Source organism: Apaloderma vittatum, unplaced genomic scaffold, assembly GCF_000703405.1.
Source record: "Apaloderma vittatum isolate BGI_N311 unplaced genomic scaffold, ASM70340v1 scaffold7651, whole genome shotgun sequence".
Lineage (NCBI taxonomy): Eukaryota > Metazoa > Chordata > Aves > Trogoniformes > Trogonidae > Apaloderma > Apaloderma vittatum.
Window position 1 is genome coordinate 19,798 of NW_009700733.1, and position 11,558 is coordinate 31,355.

At 39.8% G+C, this 11,558-nt stretch overlaps 1 protein-coding gene across 1 annotated transcript in view; it reads right to left on the bottom strand.

The window, feature by feature from the left end:
- Positions 1 to 286: 286 nt before the first annotated feature.
- Positions 287 to 11,558, bottom strand: part of TRIP13 (thyroid hormone receptor interactor 13) — a gene marked incomplete at its 5' end in the record, with an annotated part of 11,904 nt that continues 632 nt past the window's right edge. The window contains 12 exons of the mRNA XM_009878839.1: positions 287 to 544; positions 1,122 to 1,191; positions 1,637 to 1,749; positions 1,924 to 2,077; positions 3,111 to 3,217; positions 4,011 to 4,097; positions 4,354 to 4,417; positions 5,366 to 5,438; positions 6,593 to 6,683; positions 8,005 to 8,060; positions 9,302 to 9,431; positions 9,739 to 9,904. Coding sequence (XP_009877141.1) covers positions 449 to 544; positions 1,122 to 1,191; positions 1,637 to 1,749; positions 1,924 to 2,077; positions 3,111 to 3,217; positions 4,011 to 4,097; positions 4,354 to 4,417; positions 5,366 to 5,438; positions 6,593 to 6,683; positions 8,005 to 8,060; positions 9,302 to 9,431; positions 9,739 to 9,904 — 1,207 coding nt within the window. The remainder of the gene's footprint in view (positions 545 to 1,121; positions 1,192 to 1,636; positions 1,750 to 1,923; positions 2,078 to 3,110; positions 3,218 to 4,010; positions 4,098 to 4,353; positions 4,418 to 5,365; positions 5,439 to 6,592; positions 6,684 to 8,004; positions 8,061 to 9,301; positions 9,432 to 9,738; positions 9,905 to 11,558) is intronic.

Genomic DNA, 11,558 nt, shown 5'->3' on the forward strand with positions numbered 1-11,558 from the left:
TCCCTGTTTCTTGCTTGTTATTTCAGGAGCACTAACAAACGGTGCAGTTATGGCACAAGAATCGGATCCAAAGACTGAATTTCTGGTGCTATTAAAACTACAAAAGAAAATGGAAGTATAAAAACCGATGTATGGATAAGAAGTTAGTGAATAAGAAACAAGGAACAGAAGTCTGCCCACTTCTAATAACTGCGAAAGATGGAAACAGACTTTTAGTGAGAATCTTTTCCAATTCTCTTACTGGCATTTGAAATAAAGCTTTGGAAAAACACGCTGTACATTCTCTAAATTGTTTATTAACGAATGTTCTGAAAAACTCGACAAGGCGTTCCAAGTTTCTGAAGGTATTGACAATCTCTTTTACAGATGCACAGAAGCTGCACAGTTTGTGTGAAACGGATGTAGGTTGCAGCATCAGCAATACAGACAACTCTAAACCAGAAGAGGATCACGAACAGTCTGCAAGTTTCTTTCTTTCTTCGAGTTGTTTATCCACCACAAGCGAAAGAGCCTGAAGAAACGCTGCCATTGTAACGCTGGGGGACTGAAAATAAGGGGACATTTTTAGATTCGCTACAGCAATAAGCATACACAACATTTTACATACAAATCACCGTACATAAAAGAGAAGTATTTGACTTACATGTTACAAAATATTCAAAATGCTGCAAAATATAAAACTGCAGGTTTATTTTAAACCAGCCAGCATAGTAAAGTCAAAGCTGAGCTACGCAGAGTCTTGAGTCAATCGCTAACATTGCGGATTTGCTACAAAAAAAGGTTTCTTACAAATTAGCATTATTTATAAACTGGCAGAGGGTTTTCTCTCAGGAAGAAGTTATCAGAGAACCGATACAACTGTCCTGTCACAGCATTCAATTAAAAGCAGAATGCTGTCAGACAGGTCAATCCCAGCCTCGTTCTTCAATCTCATTTTAAATTATGGGCAACGCAAAACTGTTTTAGCCTACAAAGCTGCAGAAACTGCAATTTATATTAAAAGGGGGGGGATTAGGCCCAATCTTTTACTTCAAGCAGTGCCCAAATGTCTTCTCACCTATCTCGAAACCAAGTCAAAATATAATGAATACAATAAATTTATTCAAATACAATAAACTTACCTGAATATAAAGTGCATGTGCTAGGAAAGGAAGTTTTCTCAGGACCCGGCCACTAAGACCTTCGCTTCTTCTACAGTAAAAGAGAAAAGCACTGCTTAAATCCTAAGCACCCTCCCTTAAAATAAGACTTTTCCTTTCTCTGCGTTTGTCCTGTAAATCACTCTAAAGCAACTCCAGTCACAATTCAGCAAGAATTTTAGCAGAAGCAGGAATCCAACAGAGAGCTGTAGCCGACGGGAGGCTGGACAGCACAGAAGAGTGAGCGAGGGTACGGAAACAGCACCGCCACCTTCGCCCTTTGTCCTGCCCTTCCCATCCCTGTGCCCAATCCTCTCTGCCTGGATAAACTTATTTTCTTTTACTCCACTCCTCACTGGTTAAGACTGCGTACTTCAGAAACAGAAGGGAAAAAAATGAGATGTTTCAGAACTGTAGCTGTTGGGAACTTCGATTACTTCTAGACATCATTCTACATTATATACATATATTAAAAATCTAGGATTTCAGAATCTTACCTTGAAATTTCTTTTAGTACAAGGCTTAACCTTGACACATTATTTTCCACAAAGCCTATCATCTCTAGCTCTCGGAGAGTCAGGAGCTGCTGTCGAGGATATATTATTTGACACTAGGAAGAAGAATTATACACTGTTGTATGAAAAGCTCAAATACATTCAAAATTTCATTCTACATAAAGAGTGGAAATACAGTGAAGGAATGAAATTTGTGTATTTTTGTTATTTAGGAAGTACAATTAAAATGTCATATTTATTAAAATACAGTCTTGCTTTCAAAATATTACCTTCATCAGCTCTTCCAAGCAAGAAAGATATATTCTAAATATTGCTGCAGTGGATGGAGGTCCAATGTATTGCTTTATGTCAGCCCTGTCTACAAAGGCCATGTCAATTTTCTCCGTGATATTTGAAGTAGTCAGGATAACCACATTGGGATACCTTCAAGATAAAAGCAGATTTTTAGGTCCCATGTATGAGAACTATCTCCTTTGGTGACTGGTAAATTGATGCCTTCCTTCTTACGACTCGAGCCATTTTGTGCAATAAGCAGCCACATCGCTCTTGTCAGACAGCGATCACATTAAATGTTCTGAAGCTCTTGGCCAGTTATCGCCAATTTAATCCACTGCAGAGCCTCTTTTTTTTTCCAGCGGTTTCTCAAGTGACCACAGTTTTTCCAATCCTCTTTTTGAAGAGATATACTTGAGCACCTAGAGCCTCCTGGCATAATTTCTGCCACGAGAAAAAGATTATGACAAGAATCCTAAGACTCATAAACATGAACCTTTAAGCTAGATGCTTTCCATTTCAGTAGAAAGTTACATTGTTGAACTGGCAAAAGCAGATGACGTTAGAGTGAGCTTAAAAGAGAAGTAACATCTCCTCTCTCTCAGAAATATTGAGAGAATACCCTTAACCATAGCTATTCCTAGATGAAGCCTGTGAATTTTTATGTATGAATAAGCCACTTACCTTTAATTAGGTGCAAGAGAGGGTCAACTCCTAGGCCCCTGTCTTGCTGTAGATAGAGCCAAGTACGCTCAAAAAGGGGAGGGAAGTGGCAGGAATAAAACAAGAGATGGAATACTGCACGATATCTGGCATGCAAAGCAGACTAAGCATCGTTAACAAAGGCTTCTAAGCCATGTTTTGTATGAGCCTGTTGTCAAATGACATTCAGAAGCTGTAAATAACCAATGAATTCTTCACTGATCTTACTCTTGGCTCTCTAGATACCGTGAACATTTGTTCAGTATCTCTCCCTCGCTTTAAAAGAGAAATAACATCTGTAGATTTGATTGTTCACTCAGTTATGTGCAAAATACTCTGCTGGATTACTCCTATTTCTTATCACAATTAATATCATTAACACAGATTAATTCACTAACCGACTTGCTTTAGTATTCCAAGTAGGAATTAAGATTTGGCAGGGATCCTGAAATAGGCAATCATTGCAATAAAATGAGTTTACCTTTTAATCTGGTCTATTTGTGTCAGCACAGCATTCACCACACGAATAGCATCTGAGGGCTCCGTGCCTGCCCTGAAGGCACTGCGGGCTGCCGTGAGGCTTTCTACCTACAAAAAACCAAGCGAACTCAACAAACAAACTCAACAAAAAATATCACCAACCACCAAGAAAACCCATACACGTTTGCACCTTTAGAGTGCAAATAACTCAGACAATACACCTGCAGATCCTTGTGTCTGATATCTAAAGTTTCATCTTCAAAATCTTTTCTTAGGCAGGAATTTACTGGGAGAGGGAACGTCAAAAAGGCAAAGTCTAGTGAGTGAAATTCCTGCTTAGACAGCAGAACAGAGGCTGATTTTAATTGTAGTTAAGTTTTGGCAGTGAGGCACACACGCTCTGCCTCCCCTCGCCCCCAAAATAATGAATACATTGAATTTAGAATGAAGTTCCCCATAGGAACTCCAATATAACAAAGCTAATAAGGGACGTGCTTCTAAGTTGCTTATGTCTGCAAGTCTGAAAAGAATCTAGACCATGAACTGAACCATAATAATGTTTTTTAGAGCTGTACACTACACCTAAAAGCACAACTAATACAAATCCAGGCTCCTCTGAAGTTTAAAACAGTGCTCCACTTGCACAGCAGCAAGGGAAGTCTCACCAAGAAAGGTTTTGTTTTCATTTTCAGCTGGAATTTGCTGCTAAATCGTACGCTGCTCCTCCCAAGTCTCTCAAATCTGCAGTAGTCAAAATTAAAACTCTGCACAAAGTTACGTAACTTACAAAAGAGGATAAACATGCTTTTGTTTTTCTTTACGAATGAGCGGTATTACTGTTCCCTCCCATTGATTTCCTTGCTGCAGAAATTCATGCACACCAGCGCAATCAGAACCGTACCTCATCGATCAGTACAAATACAAGAGCATCTTTGTCATCGATTAACTCTTGGATCTTCTGGAACATTTTGGTTACAAGCTTGCCACTCTAGAAAGACACCATATGCACAGGTTGAACTAATTCCTTATTACATAACTCGCCAAGCCTTACCACATTCAAAGATGGAAATGCTTGTCTTATTTTAAAACAACTTTCTAACAGAGCTTCTGTTTAAGTATTCTCAAACACATTAATTATTCTGAATAAACTTTGGTGCACACAGTTATTTTATGAAACAAGCTCAACAGAAACCAAGTAATTTCTAAAATACAAAGTCTACTTAATTAGCTACATCGATACATACCTCAGAAAACCACTTAGAGAAAAGGCTATGGCTGTTTATCTCAATTAACTGTCCATACCTATACCTAAAGTATGAAGGGAAAAAGAAGTATCAGCTCTACTGTAAATACAAGTTGGTGTTATCATTAACTTCCAGAAGGCTCTTTAAAATCAACCCTGGAATTCCGTGAATCAGTACTTTAAGTTACTTTTCAAAGCATAACGCCTGTTTGGAGGTTGTCATTTCCAGGAATGGGTCTCAGTAAAACTCTTTATATTAAATCAGTTTCAGATTCCTTTGTTAGAAAAGGTGCTATTTAAATAGAGTTTAAGTGACAGTTCCCATGCTAACGGCCTCATTCTTCTGTCCGTGGAAGATTTTGTTCAGTATAGCAAGAAGACATACAAAAAGCGTGAAGCTTATTTTAAGACAAAACATCTCAACCACACATCACGCAGCCCATGTTTATCATAAATCCAGCTTCAGCTAGAGTCTGATCACTCCTATGGTTATGTTACACCTAGTATTTCATGTGACATTTATTTTTTAATATAAATTTGTTATGTTGTTATGAAGTTTAAGGCTGACTTTACTACTTGTCTGACAGGCAGACTGACCTCTATGGCACTCGGACAACACAAGTACAAAACGAACTGGCTACAAAATCATCACCTATTAAAACCAGGCTTTCTTGAACATGACCGTACAAACAGCAGCCTTAACACTCTCTGATCTTTTAGCCTTTAATATGCACTGAGGTACAACGTGAGCACAAGCAAATTGCCATATAGACACTGAAATTTGTTTTACATACTTGGCCACGAACAACCACACATTTTAAAAGGCATTAAAATACCCTACCCAGTCTCTCTGATAGCTCAATTTTACTGCTAGTCGGGTGTGCTATAAAAGAACTATGAACATTAGCACTTGGCAACAGTTACTTAAAATCAAATATTAAATAGCTTTGGGCTACTGAAAAAGAACATTTGGCAATAGTCAGCTAAAGTGAAAAATTTCTGAAAACGATCACCTGTAGGAGAGTCGAATTGTCAGCTTCTGAGCCAACGCTTTACAGAGAGAGGTTTTACCGGTTCCAGGAGGGCCTGGTTGGAAATGAAATCCACACATCACACAGAACCTGCATCAGATTGTTAATGAGGTGTAACATATTGCCAACTGCTGAATAAAAACACAAACAACGATTGGGAACCCCGGGGTATTTGGAGAAGGTTGCGTATGCCGCTACAGCCCTAGAGCTGAGCTTTGAAGTTCTGTAATTTTTAACTATTACTCTAGTTAGTTTGTACGCGGTCATCACGAAGTTAAAATGCTCAAGGGCTGCAGCAGCAGAGTGTCTCATCCTGGTAGGACTTATGCAGAATAGCACTATCAAAAGTCAGTGTGTTGCTTAAACTTGTATCTTCCCGAAACATACTCTTCTAACATGCGAAAACAGCAACACATCTCGCCCAGCTTGATCAGCCATCAGCTCTCCCAGAAATCTCTACCTCGGGGCAACCCCAGCATGTCAGGAAGCTCGTTACTAAAATTAAATATCTATCAATAATAAATATTTTTTTCCCAAACAATAACATCCTGCAGCTTCTGCACTGATACTTATAAATTAAGTATAAACAACACTCATAACAAACATTTCCACTACAAACTTTTATTTTTCAACACTAGGCTTAATGAGAAAATTGCCATTAATCAACAGCAAGCTGCATTTTGCATGAAAATAGATTCAGCTGATGTTAATCTCTTTTATTGCATAACCTCCCCAGTAAGCTAGGGCTGACTGGAGATTATGACTTCACTGAAATAGTAATAACTGAATTAGCAAGAGTACTGCCTTCATACTTGCCAACAGAACACAGTCTTAATCACACAACACAGACTGATTTCCCAGTTTCCTCAAAAGTTTTTATAAAGGCACAGCTAACAATTTTTTTTTAATGCTGCAACTAACATATGGCTCTTAATGTCCTCCATATCCGCATTATTTTTGCACCTCATTCCAAGAAAAACAATCATTTAAAAATTTAAATTAAAAATCACATTACAAATTTTAGAATTTAGAATCCTGAAAAACATAGAGCATCACATTTCACAAAAATTTGTATTATAGAGAGAATACTCTTTTGCTGCTTTCGTCCATCTAATTTCATTACATGGAAGTGCAACATGAGCTTTTCCAGAAGGAAAGTATAAACAGATGGCCAATGAATCAACTTGGTTTAAGACAGATAATTTTTACCATGCAGCAAAACAACTCTGTTCCACGATATCAGGTTGCTGTCAACATTTTTGTCCGAGAACAGTAATGTTGTCGTCACATAATCAAGTAACTAATTGAAGAGAAAAAAAGACACACAAATTACAGACAGATCAGCAAATACAACTGCAGATAGAAGCAATCTCCTAATTATGTCTATTGTGGACTCTTAAAAAAAAGAAAAGGTCGGGCTCATGCACAATTTCTTTCTGCAAAGGTTAAAAATCCATTTCCCTCACACCTTCAGGAAAAAGGATAGCAGGTACCACGCACAAATGGAGTTCCAGGACTTTTACACGAGTAAACGAAACGCTTTCAGGAATTGACATTATCTTCATTTTATATCATCCCCCTTACAGTGTGTCTTTAAAGCACAAGCAGAGCACAGAGACAAAGGCTCAAGCTCCAGGTCCTGTTGAGATGTACAGCCACACGTTTTCATGTTTGTTGTTCTAAACCCACCAAAGAAAGCGCTTCCTGTCACATTTCAGTTCCTTTCTACTGAAGCTTTTGTAGCAGCTACTGTAAGGAATTAGTTATCCTTCCACACAAGGGAAGTTGCATGTACTTCCCTAAATGCTTGCTTCTAAAAAGTAAATAAATGCTCCTTCATTTTAGAATTATCTAGAATTAGGAAGTAAAGAATTCTTTCAATAAATTAATATGAACCTCAGGTGTGAAACTACACTGATTTTCACCAACAATAGCACCTGATACTATATGACTTTCTCTTGCTGTTACTTTTTGATCCATTTGCGTTAATAGGACAATATTTCTGCGCTATCTCATGCCCAAGATGGAGCAATTACACAACACAAAAAACCCTTGAACTTCATCCAGCATGTTTTTCAATATTACATCGACACAGTATCATTCTGAAAATTCACAGCAACCATTTCAGAGTCTGTAGAATCCAATCATGACCAGCTGGTTCCATGGATTAAAGAACAAATATTCATCATTATTACTTTTACAGAATCACAGAATGTTGGGGGTTGGAAGGGACCTCTAGAGCTCACCCAGTGCCACCCCCTGCCAGAGCAGGGTCACCCAGGGCAGCCCCACAGGAACGTGTCCAGGCGGGTTGGAAAGTCCCCAGAGCAGGAGACTCCACACCCTCTCTGGGCAGCCTGGGCCAGGGCTCCGGCACCTGCACAGCCAACAAGTTTCTCCTCATGCTGAGGTGGAACCTCCCATGTTCTAACTTAAACCCATTATTTCTTGCTCTATTCCTCTTGACACCCACTCCTCAGATATTTATATATGTTAATAAGATCCCCAATGCAGTAGAAGTTACGTTGTTCTTGTTTTAGTCATTAAAAGCTACTTCAGACAGGCTATATTGCAACCCTTACATCTCTGCAAGGAATTTTGATAATTAATTTTCAACTTACATGTGATTTCACTTCAGTGTCATATACAAGACTCTCCCAAAGGCCATGGAATTCAGCTGCAAAAGCAATATTTTATATACCTGTTCAGGATAAATCACTCTGGGAACTTGTAATGTACCATTGCAGCACAAAGCAGTTCTCAAATTATTCTCAATTAAAATTAAGAACAGATTTGCAAGAGCAATTGGAATACATCAGGAAAAAACCCATATGAGTCGTTTTTCTCAAAATGCAAGTACTACTTTCTGAGACAATTCAGCACTTTCATAGCTTCTGTTTCCTCAAATAATCATGAGGAGAAATTAATCATCTTAATTTCTTAACACGAAAGAAAAAATATTATTCTTTCCACCCTCAATAGGGGATGGACCTACAGTTCCCCAAGATAGAGAGCTATGAAAAGTTGAGAAGCATTCTAATTTTAACCTAAAGCCCAATTTTATCATTCATCTTTTTATTTTTATTTTTTGACATCAGTATGCAGAGGATGAAAAAAGAATGCCGCTGAATAATGCTTAAAAAAAGATGACGTTGTGATTTGTGTATCAATCCCTCCTAGCAGTTAGTTTCTAGCTTTCAGCAAAGAAAAGCACAAGAGGCTGAGCAATTGTAAACCACAGTAATACAGGAAAAATATCAAAGTATCAGACTGATTTCTTTCCAAAGTAAAAGGTAATGAATAGTCAGGCTTTTCAAAACATGGAAAGAGCAAAAAATGTCTCAAAATCACAGTCTCTCTGAGCGAAAGCTCACATCTGTAACTTCTTCCACCCCAGCATCTGCCTTCCCCAAGCACAACCCAGTAAGAGGCAGGACACGCAGAGCAAAGCCTCACTCTTCCTTTCAGAAGACGCTCTGAGGACTCTAAATCTCCTTGTTTGTTTGTTCCAAATATAAGTGCAGCACTGTCTCCGGGGCTGGAAGCCAGCACTGGGCTCTGGTTTAAATGACTGAGTTTCTTCTGGGCCCCCAAATAAAAATCTGGAAGGCAGCTCGTAGGGTTAAAAATTTGCACTCTTCTGATTATGACTGTATGTTTTATTCCATGAGACCAGTTACTTCCACCCATCCACAAGTCTTAGAGAGATAAATGACATGTTGTGGAATGACCCACAGTAGTTCAGCCAAAACCATAGGGAAGAAAGTCTAAATACATTTGTTCCATTGACAAGGGACAAAGCTAACTGATGAATACGTATAATAGCTTTATCAGGTAACCCTATGAACACTTTCAGCCTTTCCAAGATCACCTTCCATTGTAATTGCCCTACACCTGCCAGAAATAGTACACAGGTACCTGCGGGTAGCACCCAGTGGTTAGCTGCAATGATATCCTCATTCTCTTCTTCCAGGTTTTCAGAGCTTGGGCCTTCTTCATTGAGATGAAAAATATGAAGAGAAAGACTGGTTTTGCTCAAGTCAATAGGCTGCAATGGACAGAAGAAGACTTTTAATACGTCATATTTCTCATTCACAGCTACTCGTAACGTCAGAAAGTTACAGCTGTCAGCTGACATTCAGCTCTCAAGCCTTTTGTGTCGCACCTTACTAAGAGGTGTAGGCCCAGAAACTTACCCTCCTTTTTTACCTGGTTATATCAGCCAGCTTAATAAAAGATTCTACCTCATCCTATAGATCTTGTCTTGCTTATGCCCTTGGGCTATCACTCGTCTGCCTACAGCTAGGTCATACGCACGAGAACAGAGCTGTACGTTCCTGACTGTGTGCGGATACCTGTCTGTCTTTCAGTTTCAGCTCCGTATCCACAATCGACACAGACTGCACGTGCTTGTTAAGGAAACCGTCATCAAACTCCGTCCACTTGTAGTCGCCAAACACGATATTATGTCTGTTCAGCAGCTTTAAGACACTCATCTGGATATCTTCCTTCTTGGCCGCACTAACAAGAAAGAAACAGCATTCTTTACGGCGCTGGCATTTATAAGGAATTTCATACGCTAAGCCCACACAGGAAACAGCTTCCATCTCACAAAAATCAAACCAAAAAACCCAAATGAACGCCAAACCAAACAAAACTAAAAAAAACCACCCAAACCCCCAAAACATTCAACCCCTCCATAAGATTTTGCAGAAAAAAACCCACTATTGAATTCCTTTTGTCTGCAAAAGCAGCAAGTTTGCTATTTAAAGACATGAAAAAATATTAAGACACAGGCCACAGAACGCTATTTGCTCTGTTTGCACTGATATCAGCGAACATGGAATGTCACCACTAGAACTTTAAGAATGGAAATTGGTTATGTAATCTCTCTCACTAGGACAAGCAGAAAAAATCATAGCCAAGCTACTAGTCTGCACTTGGTACACTTAGCTTGCAAGGTCCATTACGCTTTTATGCCTGAGGACAGCTGATACATCGGGAAGGGGACATAGTATAAGGAGAATTCCAGTAGAAGAGACAAAAACCGCAGGCAAAGGACCACCATCTTAAGACTTCAGAAAGGCTTTAACTTAATTTTGCGATTTCAGTGATGCATTCCCAGCGCAAATTCCTTATCTTTTATGTCTGACAAAGAAAGCAGCAGATGTTTCACACTTTGATTTTAGCTACGCCTTGGACACGCTCTCCTCTAGTATCCAGATAGCCAGATTGGTAAAATAAGGAATGGGTAAACAGATGAGATGGCCAGAGTGCCCAGCTCAAAGGGCTGGCATTAGTAAGACTAAGCAGAGCTGCCAGTAAGTCAGGCAGGAAAAGGAAGGGTGCGGCTGTCAATATTGGGGCCAACGCTTTCTTTAAATCTTCCTTTATACCCCAGACAACAGGATAGAACGCAACTGCATCAAGTTTATGGATAACACCAAAGCAGGGAGAGCCCTCAGCACACCAGAGGGCAGGGCTGCCATTCACAACCTCACCAGGTCGGAAATACGGTTTGGCAGGGACCTCCTCTTGTAATTCAGCAAAAATAAAAGTGAAATCCTGTCTCTCCCTCTACTGCCCAGAGGCCAAGTGGATGAAAAGCTGCTCTGCAGAAAACGATCCAGGCGTACCAGCGGACAAGTTGGCCGTGAGTCGGCAGTGTACACCTACTACAAAGAAAGCCAAGCTTATTTTAGGGTGTGCCAGAAAGAGTGCAAACGTTAGGGAAAGCGATTAATCTGTGGGCTGCTTGTGAGAGCACACTTGGAGCCCTGCGGGCTGTTTGGGCTCTGCTGCACAAGGCACGTGGCCATCAACTTGATTATGATCCCCGATCACACGAGTGAGGGAGAATCCGAGAGAAACGGGTTTGTTCAACCTTAGGAAGAGACGCTCATAGAATCATTTTGGTTGGAACAGACCTTTAAGATCATCAAGTCCGACTGCTGTCTAGCTCTGCCAGTCCCACGTGTAAACCGTGTCCCTGGGCAACACATCTAGATGGCTCTGAAACACATCCCAGGATGGCGATCCACAGAATCACAGAACGTTAGGGGTTGGAAGGGACCTCTGAAGATCATCTAGTCCAACCTTCATCCCAGCAGACCTAACCACTACACCACAGCCTCAAGTGCTAGATCTACTTTTTTTTTAAACACCTCCAGGGTTG